This window comes from Oncorhynchus mykiss, chromosome 18 (genome assembly GCF_057628025.1).
Source record: "Oncorhynchus mykiss isolate SJ-2025 chromosome 18, ASM5762802v1, whole genome shotgun sequence".
Taxonomy (NCBI): Eukaryota; Metazoa; Chordata; class Actinopteri; order Salmoniformes; family Salmonidae; genus Oncorhynchus; species Oncorhynchus mykiss.
The window spans coordinates 80,901,051-80,918,543 of record NC_143039.1 but is presented as its reverse complement, the minus strand read 5'-3'; the positions used below and the strand labels follow the sequence as shown (position 1 = coordinate 80,918,543).

General features: G+C 50.4%; 1 protein-coding gene across 2 annotated transcripts in view; it reads left to right on the top strand.

The window, feature by feature from the left end:
• The window catches only part of LOC110519153 (protein CBFA2T1), a 238,440-nt gene that overhangs the window by 160,611 nt on the left and 60,336 nt on the right, over window positions 1–17,493 (top strand). The window contains exons 5-7 of one of the 2 annotated variants that reach the window (XM_090206849.1): window positions 5,092–5,276; window positions 10,905–11,188; window positions 17,083–17,168. In XM_090206849.1, the coding sequence (XP_090062975.1) occupies window positions 5,092–5,276; window positions 10,905–11,188; window positions 17,083–17,168 (555 nt within the window). Of the gene's footprint in view, window positions 1–5,091; window positions 5,277–10,904; window positions 11,189–17,082; window positions 17,178–17,493 lie in introns of both variants that reach the window. The other variant, XM_090206848.1, reaches the window with a different exon arrangement.

The window sequence follows — 17,493 nt, the reverse complement described above, 5'->3', positions numbered from 1 at the left end:
ACTATATAGGGAATAGGGTGCCAGTCCTGGTCTCAAGTAGTGCACTATATAGGGTATAGGGTGCCATTTGGGACAATACCTGTGGTTTGTTGTTCCTCGGGAATCAGAGGAATCTCTGGGAGGACTAATGCATTATGGGTCACAGGAAATAGATCACTTTGGACATGATATAATCAGTATTAGAGTCCTTTTAGGCTCCCACAGTGTAAACCTCTGGAGTGGAACAAAAGCCCTCAAACTTCACAGTAGAGCTGCTAATGGATAAGCTAAAGCCTAGAATGTCACAGAGGATAATGGTTTGGTACTGCTCTTCAGATGATGTGAAGTTATTGTTGTGTCTTTAAGGGACAGAAAACATACCGCGTCACAGAAATACACAGCTAAGTCCCTGAGGATGATGGCTAGTTCCTTTTTAGCTTCAGATGATGTGGCTGTTATGTGTTGTATTTATTTGCGGTAAAAAAAACAACGACCATTTCACACAAAGAACATCCAAGCCACTGAGGACAGAGGATAATGCCACAGAGGACAGAGGATAATGCCACAGAGGACAGAGGATAATGCTGAGGACAACAGAAGATAATGTCACAGAGGACAGAGGATAATGCTGAGGACAACAGAAGATAATGCCACAGAGGACAGAGGATAACGCTGATGACAACAGAGGATAATGCCACTGGGGACAGATGATAATACTGAGGACAACAGAGGATAATGTCACGGAGGACAGATGATAATGCTGAGGACAACTGAAGATAATGTCATGGAGGACAGATGATAATGCTGAGAACAACAGAAGATAATGTCACAGAGGACAGATGATAATGTTGAGGACAACAGAAGATAATGCAATGGAGGATAGAGGATAATACCACGGAGGACATATGAAGATATCGCAGAGGACAGGGGATAATGTCACAGAGGACAGAGGATAATGCCGCGGAGGACAGAGGATAATGTGGTGTATGACAGAGGATAATGTGGCAAATGCAGAGGATAATGTGGCGGAGGACAGAGGATAATGTCACGGAGGACATAGGATAATGTCACAGAGGACAGAGGATAATGTCACAGAGGACAGATGATAATGTCTGCGGAGAACAGATAATGTCACAGAATGTAGGGGTGCCCACAAAATCAGTGAACTAGACCTTTATTGGCCTTGTATGAGATGCTGCTCAGCAACCCCCACCCCCCCCCAAACAGCCCCTCCAGAACAAATCCTCTTTTCGCAGCCAAGATCAAGATGACGCCGATAGAGATGGCAGCTTCGCTTCAAGTCCTTAGGAAATTGTGCAGTATTTCGTTTTTTTTATGTATTGTTTCTTACATTGTTAGCCCAGAAAACCTTAAGTGTTGTTACATACAGCCGGGAAGAACTATTGCATATCAGAGAGAGGTCAACTTACCAGCACAACCAGCACTACAACCAGGAATACGACTTTCCCAAAGCAGATCCATTGTCAACACCTCCCAGGGCATTTGAACTGATTTCCAGAGGCCAACCGAAAACAACGCCGTCGGAGGAGAGGGTGCCAGAACGGTTTTCTAGTGAGGCTTCGGATGTGGGCACACCACCCACCGCTTCCGAGTATATTACTCGATAATGTCCAGTCCCTAGTTAACAAAGTAGATGAAATCAGGGCAAGAGTTGCTTTCCAAAGAGATATCCGGGATTGTAACATACTCTGTTTCACAGAGACAAGGCTAACTGGGGACATGCTGTCAGAGCCAATACAGTTATCTGGGGACATGCTGTCGGAGTCCGTACAGCCAACGGGGTTTTCAGTGCATTGCGCCGACAGGAACAAACATCTCTCTGGTAAGAAGAAGGGCGGCGGGGGTGTATGTTTCATGATTAACGACTCATGGTATAATTGTAACAACATACATTAACTCAAGTCCTTTTGTTCACCTGACCTAAAATTCTTCACAATCAAATGCCGACATATTATCTACCAAGAGAACTCTCCTCCGTTATCGTCACAGCCATGTATATCCCCCCCCAAGCGGATACCAAGACGGCCATCAAGGAACTTTACTGGACTGTATGCAAACTGGGGATTTTAACAAAGCTAATCTGAGAACAAGGCTACCTAAATTCTATCAGCATATCGATTGCAGTACACGAGTGAGTAACACACTCGACCACTGCTACTCTAACTTCCGTGATGCATACAAGGCCCTCCCCACCCTCCTTTTGGCAAATCTGACCATGACTCCATCTTGTTGCTCCAAAGTTATAGGCAGAAACTAAAACAGGAAGCGCCCGTGCTTAGGTCTACCCAACGCTGATGTGACCAATTGGATTCCACGCTTCAAGATTGCTTCGATCATGTGGGCTGGGATATGTTCCGGGTAGCCTCAGACAATAACATTGACATATACGCTGATTCGGTGAGTGAGTTTATCAGGAAGTGTATAGCAGATGTTGTTCCCACTGTGACTATTAAAACCTTCCCTAACCAGAATCCGTGGATTGATGGCAATATTCGCGCAAAACTGAAAGCACGTACCACCGCATTTAATCATGGCAGGGTGACTGGAAACATGGCCAAATACAAACAGTGTAGTTATTTCCTCCGTAAGGCAATCAAACAAGCAACGTGTCAGTATAGAGACAAAGTGGAATCGCAATTCAACGGCTCAAACACGAGACTTGTGTTGCAGGGTCTACAGATAACGGATTACAAAAAGAAACAGTCGCAGACATCGACGTCTTGCTCCCAGACAAATTAAACTGCTCAGTTTGAGAACAATACATGGCCCGCGGACTCTCCTTCACCGCAGCCAACGTGAGTAAAGCATTTAAACGTGTTAACCCTTGCAAGGCTGCCGGCCCAGACGGTATCCCTAGCCGCGTCCTCAGAGCATGCGAAGACCAGCTCGCTGGTGTGTTTACAGACATATTTAATCGCTCCCTATCCCAGTCTGCTGTTCCCACATGCTTCCAGATGGCCACCATTGTTCCTGTTCCCAAGAAAGCTAAGGTAACTGAACTAAATTACTATCGCCCAGTGGCACTCCCTTCTGTCATCATGAAGTGCTTTGAGAGACTAGTCAAGGATCATATGACCTCCACCTTACCTGCCACCCTAGACCCACTCCAATTTGCTTACCGACCCAATAGGTCCACAGACGATGCAATCGCCATCACACTGCACACTGCCCTATCCCATCTGAACAAGAGGAATGCCTATGTAAGAATGCTGTTAATTGACTACAGCTCAGCATTCAACACCATTGTACCCTCCAAACTCATCATTAAGCTTGAGGTCCTGGTCTCAACCCCGCCCTGTGCAACTGGGTCCTGGTGGGCCGCCCCCAGGTGGTGAGGGTAGGTAACAACATCTTCACCTCCCTGATCCTCAACACTGGGGCCACACAGAGGGTTCCTAGCCTTCTCCTGTACTCCCTGTTCACCTACGACTGCGTGGCCATGCACGCCTCCAACTCAATCATAAAGTTTGCGGACGACACTACAGTGGTAGGCTTGATTACCAACAACGACAAGGCGGCCTATGGGGAGGAGGTGAGGGCCCTCGGAGTGTGGTGTCAGGAAAATAACCTCTCACTCAATGTCAGTAAAACAAAAGAGATGATTGTGGACTTCAGGAAACAGGAAAGGGAGCACCCCCCTATCCACATCGAATGGACATGAGTGGAGAATGTGGATATTTCTAAGTTCCTCGGTGTACACATCACTGACAATCTGAAATGGTCCATGCACACAGGCAGTGTGGTGAAGAAGGCGCAACAGCGCCTCTTCAACCTCAGGAGGCTGAAAAGATGTGGCTTGTCACCTAAAACCCTCACTAAGTTTTACGGGTGCACAATTGAGATCATCCTGTCGGGCTGTATCACCGCCTGGTACGGCAACTGCACCGTCCACAACCGCAGGACTCTCGAGAGGGCGGTGCGGTCTGCAGAACGCATCACCGGGGGCAAAACTGCCTGCCCTCCAGGACACCTACACCACCCGATGTCACAGGAAGGCCATAAAGATCATCAAGGACAACAACCACCCGAGCCACTGCCTGTTCACCCCGCTGTCATCCAGAAGGCACTCACTGGATAAGTCTCTGGATAAGTCTCACTAGATAAGTCTCACTGGATAAGTCTCTATAGATAAGTCTCACTGGATAAGTCTCACTGGATAAGTCTCTCTAGATAAGTCTCTGGATAAGTCTCTCTAGATACGTCTCTATAGATAAGTCTCTCTAGATAAGTCTCTGGACAAGTCTCTCTAGATAAGTCTCTAGATAAGTCTCTGGATAAGTCTCACTGGATAAGTCTATGGATAAGTCTCTATAGATAAGTCTCTGGACAAGTCTCTCTAGATAAGTCTCTATAGATAAGTCTCTCTAGATAAGTCTCTCTAGATAAGTCTCTCTGGATAAGTCTCTGGATAAGTCTCTATAGATAAGTCTCTATAGATAAGTCTCTCTAGATAAGTCTCTCTAGATAAGTCTCTCTGGATAAGTCTCTGGATAAGTCTCTATAGATAAGTCTCTCTAGATAAGTCTCTCTGGATAAGAACGTCTGCTAATTGGCTCAAATGTAAATGCCTCACAAAGTACAGCCAAGTCCCTGAGGATAATAGCATGCCATATTACGGTACCAGAGCATATTATGTGTTAGTTCTCCTCAGGTGAGGTGAGGTGTACGCTGTTGTTATGGTTATGTCTTCATGTACACTACTGGTCCAAAGATTTACAACACCTACTCATTCAAGGTTTTTTTTGTATTTGTACTATATTCTACATTGCAGAATAAGAGTGAAGACATCAACATTATGAAATAACACATATGGAATCATGTAGTAACCAAAAAAAATGTAAGACAAATTCTAATCTCTTTTATATTTGAGATTCTTCAAAAAGCCACCCTTTGCCTTGATGACGTGTGTTACTGTATCTGTTACTGTTTGAGAGACAGAACTCAGTCCAGACAAGTCCAGATTTGGACCACTATTTCATTATATGGTACTGCATTGTGTGCTATGTCAGATGGTAATATACAGTTTTGTGTCGTGTACTGTCTGTCAGTCCCCAGCAGATCCAGATGTTGACCACTGTCTCCCCTCTACAGGCCAACCTGCCACTCCTACAGCGGGAGCTGCTGCACTGTGCCCGTCTGGCCAAGCAGAACCCAGCTCAGTACCTGGCACAACACGAACAGCTCCTCCTGGACACCTCCTCCACCACCTCCCCCGTCGACTCCCCAGAACTACTCCTAGACCTCAACGACAACGGCAAGAGGAGAACACCTGACAGGTGAGGTTGATGTTGATGTCTGCTAGCTCTGGAGGAGAACACCTGACAGGTGAGGTTGGTGTTGATGCCTGCTGGCTCTAGAGGAGAACACCTGACAGGTGAGGTTGGTGTCTGCTGGCTCTAGAGGAGAACACCTGACAGGTGAGTTTGGTGTCTGCTGGCTCTAGAGTAGAACACCTGACAGGTGAGGTTGGGGTTGATGTCTGCTGGCTCTAGAGGAGAACACCTGACAGATGAGGATGGGGTTGATGTCTGCTGGCTCTAGAGGAAAACACCTGACAGGTGAGGTAGGGGTTGATGTCTGCTGGCTCTAGAGGAGAACACCTGACAGGTGAGGTTGGTGTCTGCTGGCTCTAGAGGAGAACACCTGACAGGTGAGGTTGGTGTTGATGTCTGCTGGCTCTAGAGGAGAACACCTGACAGGTGAGGTTGGTGTTGATGTCTGCTGGCTCTAGAGGAGAACACCTGACAGGTGAGGTTGGTGTCTGCTGGCTCTAGAGGAGAACACCTGACAGGTGAGGTTGGTGTCTGATTGCTCTGGAGGAGAACACCTGACAGGTGAGGTTGGTGTATATGCCTGCTGGCTCTAGAGGACAACACATGACAGGTGAGTTAGGGGTTGATGTCTTCTGGCTCTGGAGGAGAACACCTGACAGGTGAGGTTGGTGTCTGCTGGCTCTAGAGGAGAACACCTGACAGGTGAGGTTGGTGTCTGCTGGCTCTAGAGGAGAACACCTGACAGGTGGGAAACGATGGGCTTCTTCCGGGTTTAAGTTGGAGGTGTAGTTGCAGTCAGTTCGAGTGGAAGAAAACAGAGATGAGAGAGAGAAACATGGTATAGAGGAGAAGGACCCACTGGTTTCCCTCTAGGTTACAGAGAGCTGGTAGTCCCATCCACCATACTACTAGGTGGGTGGTATAGAGGAGTAGGACCTCTAGGTTACAGAGAGCTGGTAGTCCCCTCCACCATACTACCAGGTGGGTGGTAGAGAGGAGATGGACCCACTGGTTGCCCTCTAGGTTACAGCGAGCTGGTAGTCCCATCCATCATACTACCAGGTGGGTGGTATAGTGGAGATGGACCCACTGGTTGCCCTCTACGTTACAGAGAGCTGGTAGTCCCATCCATCATACTACCAGGTGGGTGGTAGAGAGGAGATGGACCCACTGGTTGCCCTCTAGGTTACAGCGAGCTGGTAGTCCCATCCATCATACTACCAGGTGGGTGGTATAGTGGAGATGGACCCACTGGTTGCCCTCTACGTTACAGAGAGCTGCTAGTCCCATCCACCAAACTACCAGGTGTGAAACAGGGAAGGGACTCAGAGGGTATGCTAATTATGTATAGAGCAGACCTAACTCACTCTATTAAATGAATCAAAACAGGAACATTTTACATTTGGCTAGAAATTCAAAAGGAAATTATCTCAACAGAGTAAAATGTCCTCCTGTGTGCTACCTATATCCCCCCACTAGAATCCCCATACTTTAATGAAGACAGCTTCTTTATGTACATAGTCAATGGTAGGCTTCGAGGGGACTCCTATGGTAGGTACACCTATAGCTCATCTCTTGGCAGTAGTACTGTAGACTACTTTATCACTGACCTCAACCCAGAGTCTCTCAGAGCGTTCACAGTCAGTCCACTGACGCCCCTATCAGATCACAGCAAAATCACAGTCTACTTGAACAGAGCAATACTCAATCATGAGGCATCAAAGCCAAAGGAACTGAATACTATTAAGAAATGCTATAGGTGGAAGGAAAATAGTGTGGAAAACTATCAAAAAATGATTAGGTAACAACAAATTCAATCCCTTTTAGAGAGAGTACAAAGCTTTGACTATGTACAGACTCAGTGAGCATAGCCTTGCTATTGAGAAAGGCCGCCGTAGACAGACATGGCTCTCAAGAGAAGACAGGCTATGTGCACACTTCCCACAAAATGAGGTGGAAACTGAGCTGCACTTCCTAACCTCCTGCCCAATGTATGACCATATTAGAGAGACATATTTCCCTCAGATTACACAGATCCACAAAGAATTTGAAAACAAATCCAATTTTGATAAACTCCCATATCTACTGGGTGAAATTCCACAGTGTGCCATCACAGCAGCAAGATATGTGACCTGTTGCCACAAGAAAAGGGCAACCAGTGAGAGAGAGAGAGAGAGAGAGAGAGAGAGAGAGGGGCAGAGAGAGAGGCAGAGAGAGAGAGAGGCATAGAGAGAGAGAGACAGAGAGAGAGAGACAGAGAGAGAGACAGAGAGAGAGACAGAGAGAGAGAGAGAGAGAGAGGCAGAGAGAGGCATAGAAAGAGAGAGAGAGGCATAGAGAGAGAGACAGAGAGAGAGGCATAGAGACAGAGAGAGAGGCATAGAGAGAGAGAAAGAGAGAGCCATATAGAGAGAGAGAGAGAGAGAGACAGAGAGAGAGAGAGGCATAGAGAGAGAGAGAGAGACAGAGAAAGAGGCATAGAGAGAGAGAGAGAGACACAGAGAGAGAGAGAGGTAGAGAGAGAGAGAGGCAGAGAGAGAGGCAGAGAGAGAGAGAGAGGCAGAGAGAGAGAGAGAGAGGCAGCGAGAGAGAGGCAGAGAGAGAGAGGCAGAGAGAGAGAGAGAGGAGACAGAGAGAGAGAAAGAGAGAGAACCTGTTAAATCCTCTGTTTCAGAAACATATTCCAGCCGTTGAGTTAGCTAGTGGGGAGGAGGGGAGGTGAGGGAGCATTGTGGGGAAGAAGTTGTGTCTGTGGAGCATATGGTCTGAGATGGATAAGTATTAGGAGACCATGAAAACACCTCATTAAGAAGTACAATCTGTTTCTACACACACACACACACATACACACAGATACACACACACATGCACACACACACACACGATAACATGCGCACTATACACACACATACACACACGATAACATACACACTATACACACACATACACATACACACACGATAACATACGCAATATACATACACACACGATAACATACACACTATACACACACACACACACACACACACATGATAACATACACACTATACACACACACACACACACGATAACATACACACTATACACACACATACACACACACACACGATAACATATGCACTATACACACACATATACACACACACACACGATAACATACGCAATATACACACACACGCGATAACATACCCACTACACACACACACTATACACACACATACAGAAACACACGATAACATACGAACTATACACACACATAGACACACACACGATAACATACGCACTCACAGATTACTGCACCTGTACATAGCCCACCTATAATTTAGCCCAAACAACTACCTCTTTCCCTACTGTATTTATTTATTTATTTATTTTGCTCCTTTGCACCCCATTATTTTTATTTCTACTTTGCACATTCTCCCATTGCAAATCTACCATTCCAGTGTTTTACTTGCTATATTGTATTTACTTTGCCACCATGGCCTTTTTGCCTTTACCTCCCTTATCTCACCTCATTTGCTCACATCGTATATAGACTTGTTTATACTGTATTATTGACTGTATGTTTGTTTTACTCCATGTGTAACTCTGTGTCGTTGTATGTGTCGAACTGCTTTGCTTTATCTTGGCCAGGTCGCAGTTGTAAATGAGAACTTGTTCTCAACTAGCCTACCTGGTTAAATAAAGGTGAAAAAGGTGTGTCATACACACACGTACACACAATAACAATAACGTCCTGTGTCATGGTGGGTCCCTTCTATAGAAGACAGAGTACAACACCCTGCCTCATGATGGGTCCCTTCTATAGAAGACAGAGTACAACACCCTGCCTCATGATGGGTCCCTTCTTCTAAAGCCGTGTTTCTCTGGGATCAAAGGGCCCACAGGACTCTGGTCAAAATAAGTGCACTGTGTAGGGAATAGGGTGCCTTTGGGACAACTTCTTCTGAAGCTGTTTCTCACTGTCTTTCTTCCTCTCTGTTCCCTCCCCATCTCTTCCTCCTCCTCCTCTCTGTTCCCCCCCCTCTCTTCCTCATCCTCCTGTCTGTTCCCTCCCCATCTCTTCCTCCTCCCCCTCTCCTCCTCCTCCTCCTCCTCTCTATTCCCTCCCCCTCTCCTCCTCCTCCTCTCTGTTCCCTCCCCCTCTCTTCCTCCTCCTCCTCTCTGTTCCCCCCCCTCTCTTCCTCATCCTCCTGTCTGTTCCCTCCCCCTCTCTTCCTCCTCCCCCTCTCCTCCTCCTCCTCCTCCTCTCTATTCCCTCCCCCTCTCCTCCTCCTCCTCCTCCTCCATCCTCTCTATTCCCTCCCCCTCTCCTCCTCCTCCTCTCTATTCCCTCCCCCTCTCCTCCTCCTCCTCTCTGTTCCCTCCCCCTCTCTTCCTCCTCCTCCTCTCTGTTTTCTCCCCCTCTCCTCCTCCTCCTCCTCCTCATCCTCTCTGTTCCCCCCTCCTCTCCTCCTCCTCTCTGTTCCCTCCCCCTCTCCTCCTCCTTCTCCTCTTTGTTCCCTCCCCCTCTCCTCCTCCTCCTCCTCTTCTCTGTTCCCTCCCCCTCTCTTCCTCCTCATCTCTGTTCCTTCCCCCTCTCCTCCTCCTCTCTGTTCCATCTCCTCCTCTCTTATCCCCCCTCTCCTCCTCCTCTCTGTTCCCTCCCCCTCTCCTCCTCTCTATTCCGTCCCTCTCTCCTCCTCCTCTCTATTCCGTCCCCCTCTCCTCCTCCTCCTCTCTATTCCCTCCCCCTCTCCTCCTCCTCCTCTCTGTTCCCTCTCCTCCTCCTCTGTTCCCTCCACCTCTCCTCCTCTCTATTCCCTCCCCCTCACCCTCCTCCTCCTCCTCCCGCTTTCCTCCTCCTCCTCTCTATTCCCTCCCCCTCTCATCCTCCTCCTCTCTGTTCCCTCCCTCTCTCCTCCTCTCTATTCCCTCCCCCTCACCCTCTCCTCCTCTTCCTCCTCCTCCTCCTCCTCCTCCTCCTCCTCCTCCCCCTTTCCTCCTCCCCCTTTCCTCCTCTTTCTCTCTATTCCCTCCCCCTCTCCTCCTCCTCCTTTCTATTCCCTCTCCTCCTCCTCCTCCTCTCTATTCCCTCCCCCTCTCCTCCTCCTCCTCTCTGTTCCCTCTCCTCCTCCTCCTCTCTGTTCCCTCTCCTCCTCCTCTCTGTTCCCTCCCCCTCCTCCTCCTCTCTATTCCCTCCCCCTCTCCTCCTCCCCCTCTCTGTTCCCTCCCCATCTCCTCCTCTCTATTCCCTCCCCCTCCCCCTCTCCTCCTCCTCCTCTCTATTCCCTCTCCTCCTCCTCCTCCTCTCTATTCCCTCCCCCTTTCCTCCTCCTCCCCCTCTCTATTTTCTTCCCCTTGCCTCCTCCTCCTCTCTGTTCCCTCCCCCTCTCCTCCTCCTCCTGTTTATTCCCTCCCCCTCTCCTTCTCCTCCTTCTCTCTATTCTCTCCCCCTCTCCTTCTCCTCCTCTCTATTCCTTCCCCCTCTTCTCCTCCTCACTTCCCTCCCCCTCTCCTCCTCTCTGTTCCCTCTCCTTCTCTCTATTCCCTCCCCCTCTCCTCCTCCTCCTGTCTATTCCCTCCCCCTCTCCTCCTCCTCCTCTCTATTCCCTCCCCCTCTCCTCCTCTCTGTCCCCTCTCCTCCTCCAGAACCAAAGTGAACGGCTTCGACAGGGATGGCCCCCTGCACCTGGAGACCTCCAGTAAGAGACCCTGTACGATCAGCCCGGCAGGCCAAAGGTTCAGCCCCTCCAACGGTCTCTCCTACCAACCTAACGGCCTGGCCCATGGACACCCCACGCCGCCCCCTCCCCCGCCCCCACAGCACTACCGGCTGGACGACATGGCCATCACAAACCATTACAGAGACTCACCACACTACCGCCACCCCAACCACAACCACCGCGAGCTCAGGGAGAGACCACGACCACTGGGTAAGGACGGAAGAAGAGGGTTAGAGTTGGGGAAAGGGGGACGGAGGGAAGGAGGAGGGATGTGGAGGACTGAGAAGAATAGAAGAAGGGGAGGGAATGTAGGAATTAGGGTCAACCGTAGGGTCAACCGTAGCTGTCCATCCTGCAAGAGGTCCAGATGTTCTACCCACAAACCAGAGAGGTTATTTTAATACAAAGAGAGGAGATGTTTCCAGAGTGGATCTGTGTCCATGAAGCTTAATGACTGCCTAACCCTAACCCTAACCCTAACCCTAACCCTAACCCTAACCCTAACCCTGATCTAAAGAAAACTTCTCTACATTTAGCATGTCTGGCCTGTGATAGAGGGATGGAGGGAGGTAGGGAGGGTGGTTGTGCCAGATATGGAATAGGGTTCTATAGTGCCCTGGTCAAAAGTAGTGCACTAGATAGGGAATAGGGTGTCAGAGTCGTGTATATAGCACGGAAGTCAACCACCGGCCTGAGGAGAGACATATGGAATGAGGGGTTAATACGGCAATTGGTGGGTAGCTGTAACGTATAACATACCTCGTTCACTCTCCTCATGACTTTAAACGTCCCCACAAACCGTGGACCCAGCTTCCGGCAGGGCAGGCGGAGGGGCAGGTTTCGGGTCGAGAGCCAGACCCTGTCCCCTGGGGCGAACACCGGGGCCTCACTGCGGTGACGGTCTGGCGCAGTACGGTGCGCTGAAGGTGGACGTGGGCTGCCTCCCGCATTTCCTCAGCTCGCCGGAACCAATTGTCCACCGCAGGAGCCTCGGTCTGACTCTGATGCCAAGGAGCCAGAACCGGCTGATACCCTAATACAGAGTAAGGTTAGTGGAGGAGTGGTGGAGCGAGTTCTGGGCCATCTCTGCCCAGGGCACGAACGCTGCCCACTCCCCCGGCCAGTCCTGGCAATAAGACCGCAGAAACCTACCCACATCCTGGTTAACTCTTTCCACCTGCCCATTACTCTTGGGGTGAAAACCTGAGGTAAGGCTGATCGAGACCCCCAGACGTTCCATGAACGCCTTCCAGACCCTTGATGTGAACTGGGGACCCTGATCAGACACTATATCCTCAGGCACCCCGTAGTGCCGGAAGACGTGTGTAAATAGGGCCTCCGCAGTCCATAGGGCCTTAGGGAGACCGCGAAAAGGGAGGAGATGACAGGACTTCGAAAACCGATCCACAACGACCAGGATCGTGGTGTTACCCTGTGAAGGTGGAAGATCAGTTAAAAAATCCACCGACAGGTGTGACCACGGCCGTTGTGGAACGGGTAAGGGTTGTAACTTACCTCTGAGCAGGTGTCTAGGAACCTTGCTCTGGGTACACACTGAGCAGGAGGAAACACAAACCCTCACGTGGGTCACCAGTACCTCCCATCAAGACAGCGCATCGTCCAACCTATCTCAGGATGACCAGAGGAGGGTGACGTGTGGGCCCAATAGATCAGCCGGTCGCGGACAGCAGACAGAACGTACAGACGCCCAGCGGGACACTGGAGGGTAGCAGGCTCTGCACGTGACGCTCGCTCAATATCCGCGTCCAGCTCCCACACTACCGGCGCCACCAAACAAGAGGCTGAGAGTATGGGAGTGGGATCCATGGACCGCTCCTCTGTGTCATACAGCCGGGACAGTGCGTCTGCCTTAACGTTCTGGGAGCCTGGCCTGTAAGAGAGGGTAAACACAAAACGGGTGAAAAACGTGTCCCACCTTGCCTGACGAGGATTCAGTCTCCTCGCCTCCCGGATGTACTCCAGATTGCGATGGTCAGTCCAGATGAGAAAAGGGTGTTTAGCCCCCTCAAGCCAATGTCTCCATGCCTTCAAAGCCTTGACGACAGCCAACAGCTCCCGGTCCCCCGCATCATAGTTTCTCTCCGCCAAGCTGAGCTTCTTCGAACGGAAGGCACAGGGGCGGAGCTTCAGTGGTCGTACTTGAGCGCTGAGAGAGCACTGCTCCTATCCCAGTTTCGGATGTGTCCACCTCCACTCTGAATGGCAAAGAGGGATCCAGATGAGCCAACACATGAGCCGAGGCAAACAGAGCCTTCAGGTGCCTAAAAGCCCTGTTCGCCTCAGCTGACCACTGCAAGTGCTCCGGGAGCCCGTTTAGCAGTGAAGTAATGGGAGCAGCACGGCTGCAATGCGGTCACTCTCCATCTCCACTCCTGACGTGGAAATCCAATGCTGATGGAAGGAGAAGGACTGTTGGAAGAACAGGCATTTCTCAGCCTTGACGTACCAAACACTCTGCGCACCAGAGACACATGCTCAGAATGTCATCAATATACAACACTACACCCTGCCCGTGGAGGTCTCTGAAAATCTCGTCTGCAAAGTATTGGAAGACTGATGGAGCATTCATCAACCCATACGGCATGACTAGGTACTCATAATGCCCTGAGGTGGTACTAAATGCCATCTTCCACTCGTCTCCCTTCCGGATACGCACTCCTGAGATCCAGTTTAGTGAAGAAGCGTGCCCTGTGCATTGACTCAATCGTTGTAGCGATAAGAGGTAGAGGGTAACTGTACCTCACCGTGATTTGATTGATAGTCAATACACGGGCGCAAACCTCCATCCTTCTCGAGGAGGCAGGTGAAGTGGAGGGCCGAATGTACCCCTGAGGCAGGGATTCGGAGACATATGTCTCCATAGCCACCGTCTCCTCTTGCGACAGGGGATACACTTGACTCCTGGGAAGGGCCGCGTCTACCAGGAGATTTATCGCACAATATCCCCGTCGATGGGGTGGTAATTGAGTCGCCTTCTTTTTACAGAAGGAGAGAGCCAAATCGGCATATTCTGGGGGAATGCGCAAGGTGGAGACCTGGTCTGGACTTTCCACCGTAGTAGCACCAACGGAAACCCCTAAACACCTACCTGAGCACTCTCGCGACCACCCCGTGAGAGCCCTCTGTGGCCAAGAAACCAGGGTAGGCCTAGCACCACAATAAGGAAAAGACTCATCCTTTCCCTGTGATCCCCCTGCGTTACCAAAGGAGCAGTGGCCTCCCTGATAAACCCTGATCGACTATCTAAGGCGTAAACAGGGGAAAGGCACAACCACAGGAACACTTTATTAATGAAATTCCCAGCCGCGCCTGAATCTACTAGCACCTTATTATGGGAAAGCGGGGAAAATTCAGGAAAAGTGACAGAGTCAAACATATGTGCAACAGAGGGCTCTGGATGAGAATGGTGCCTACTCACCTGGGGTGACGCCAGAGTACCCTGCCTGCTGCCTCGCTTCCCAGGGTAACCAACCCGACACCAACCAGCAGTGTGACCTCTGAGGCCACAGATGGTGCACGAGCGGAAACCCCCCCTGGTCTCCCTGCGCACCACCCCTCCCAGCTCCATGGGTATCAGTGAGGGGGTATGGGAGGATGGAACAACCAGACTGCAATCTGGATGTCTGCGAGTAGCCAGCATGTTGTCCAGCCGGATGGACACGTCCACCAGCTGGTCGAAGGTGAGGATGGTGTCTCTACAGGCCAGCTCCCGACGGACGTCCTCGCGTAGACTACAGCGGTAATGGTCGATCAGGGCCCTGTTGCTCCATCCAGCGCCGGCAGCCAGGATCCTAAACTCCAGAGCAAACTCCTGGGCGCTCCTCGTCTCCTGCCTCAGATGATAGAGGCGCTGATCCGCCGCTCTGCTTTCGGGTGGGTGGTCGAATACTGTCCTGAAATGGCAGGTGAACTCCTCAAAATGGTCCAAACCTGCATTCTCTTCTCCACACACAGCGCTGGCCCACCGGCTTTCCCGGTGGGCCATGAGACGGGGGCGCAACTCTTCTCACGGTCCGATGGATCTGGATGGACCGTGGCCAGGTACAGGCTTAGTTTGAGGAGGAAACCATGGCAGCCGGCAGCATCTCCGTCGTACCCTTGTGGTATGGATAGATGGATCCTGCTGGGTTCAGGCAGGATAGGGGCGCTCAGGGGAGACCCCGGTTGTGCTGGTGGAGGCGCTGGAAAAACTCCCAGCGGTCCATATTCTGGACAACACGATCCATGGCGGCGCTCAGATTGTAAATCCTCTCCATATGTTCCATGAAGCGCTCCTCCACCTCCACGGCCGGGGTACCTTCTCCTGCTGACTTCATGTTTTGTCAGAGATTCTATCAGAGTCGTGTGTATAGGTGGCAGGGAAGTCAGGCGTAGGAGAATCAAACTTAGTGGAATGGAGTTGTTTAATAACTTGAAAACAAACATAACTCCAAAACCATGAATACAATAAAGCAAAGTGGGTACGAGGACCCGTCACGCACCAATAGACAACAATACGAATACTGAAAAACAAACAATCTCTGAAAAGGACATGAGGGGAAACAGAGGGAATACACAACAGGTAATGAATGGGATTGAAACTAGGTGTGTAGGAAGACAAGACAAAAACCAATGGAACATTAAAAATGGATCAATTATGGCTAGAAGACCGGTGTCATCGACTGCTGAGCATAGCCCGAACAAGGAGAGGCATCGAATTCGGCAGAAGTCGTGACAATAGGGTGACATAGGGCCCTGGCCAGAAGTAATGCACTATATAGGGAATATTCAGTCTCATTTGGAACAAAGAACTTATTTGATAGCTTCCTCTTTCAACATTTTCCTCATTGATGATGGGATGCATGGAAGAGAGTCTGGTTGTGGGACAAATGGATTATTTGATCTCTCCATCTTTCGTCTCTGTCTTCATTGATGGAGGGAACAGTAGAGAGAGGATGGAGGGGACAGTGGAGAGAGGATGGAGGGAACAGTGGAGAGAGGATGGAGGGAACAGTGGAGAGAGGATGGAGGGAAGAGTAGAGAGAGGATGGAGGGAACAGTGGAGAGAGGATGGAGGGAACAGTGGAGAGAGGATGGAGGGAACAGTGGAGAGAGGATGGAGGGAACAGTGCAGAGAGGATGGAGGGAACAGTGGAGAGAGGATGGAGGGAACAGTAGAGAGAGGATGGAGGGAACAGTGGAGAGAGGATGGAGGGGACAGTGGAGAGAGGATGGAGGGGACAGTGGAGAGAGGATGGAGGGGACAGTGGAGAGAGGATGGAGGAAACAGTGGAGAGAGGATGGAGGGAACAGTGGAGAGAGGATGGAGGGAACAGTGGAGAGAGGATGGAGGGAACAGTAGAGAGAGGATGGAGGGAACAGTGGAGAGAGGATGGAGGGAAAAGTAGAGAGAGGATGAAGGGAACAGTGGAGAGAGGATGGAGGGAACAGTAGAGAGAGGATGGAGGGAACAGTGGAGAGAGGATGGAGGGAACAGTGGAGAGAGGATGGAGGGAACAGTAGAGAGAGGATGGAGGGAACAGTAGAGAGAGGATGGAGGGAACAGTAGAGAGAGGATGGAGGGAACAGTGGAGAGAGGATGGAGGGAACAGTGGAGAGAGGATGGAGGGAACAGTGGAGAGAGGATGGAGGGAACAGTGGAGAGAGGATGGAGGGAACAGTGCAGAGAGGATGGAGGGAACAGTGGAGAGAGGATGGAGGGAACAGTAGAGAGAGGATGGAGGGGACAGTAGAGAGAGGTAGAGAGAGGATGGAGGGGACAGTAGAGAGAGGATGGAGGGAACAGTGGAGAGAGGATGGAGGGAACAGTGGAGAGAGGATGGAGGGAACAGTGGAGAGAGGATGGAGGGGACAGTAGAGAGAGGATGGAGGGAACAGTGGAGAGAGGATGGAGGGGACAGTAGAGAGAGGATGGAGGGAACAGTGGAGAGAGGATGGAGGGGACAGTAGAGAGAGGATGAAGGGGACAGTAGAGAGAGGATGGAGGGAACAGTGAAGAGAGGATGGAGGGAAGACAGGGCACTCGTATCTTGCTCCACAGACTTTAACTTTCTCTCTCCCCCCCTCTCTCCCGATTGATGAAGGAATGCACGGGGCTCGTCAGGAAGAGGTGATCGACCACCGGTTGACAGACAGAGAATGGGGGGAGGAATGGAAGCACCTTGACCATGTAAGAAAAGTAATAACATTTTTATTACTATACAAACTGTGTCTGTACCTGTACCTGTACCTGTACCTGTACCTGTACCTGTATCTGTATCTGTACCTGTACCTGTACCTGTATCGGCATCTGTACCCATACCTGTACCTGTACCTGTATCTGTACCTGTACCTGGATCTGTACCTGGATCTGTACCTGTACCTGTATCTGTATCTGTATCTGTACCTGTACCCAGACCTGTACATGTATCTGTACCTGTACCTGTATCTGTACCTGTACCGATACCTGTATCTGTACCTGTACCCATACCTGTACCTGTATCTGTACCTGTACC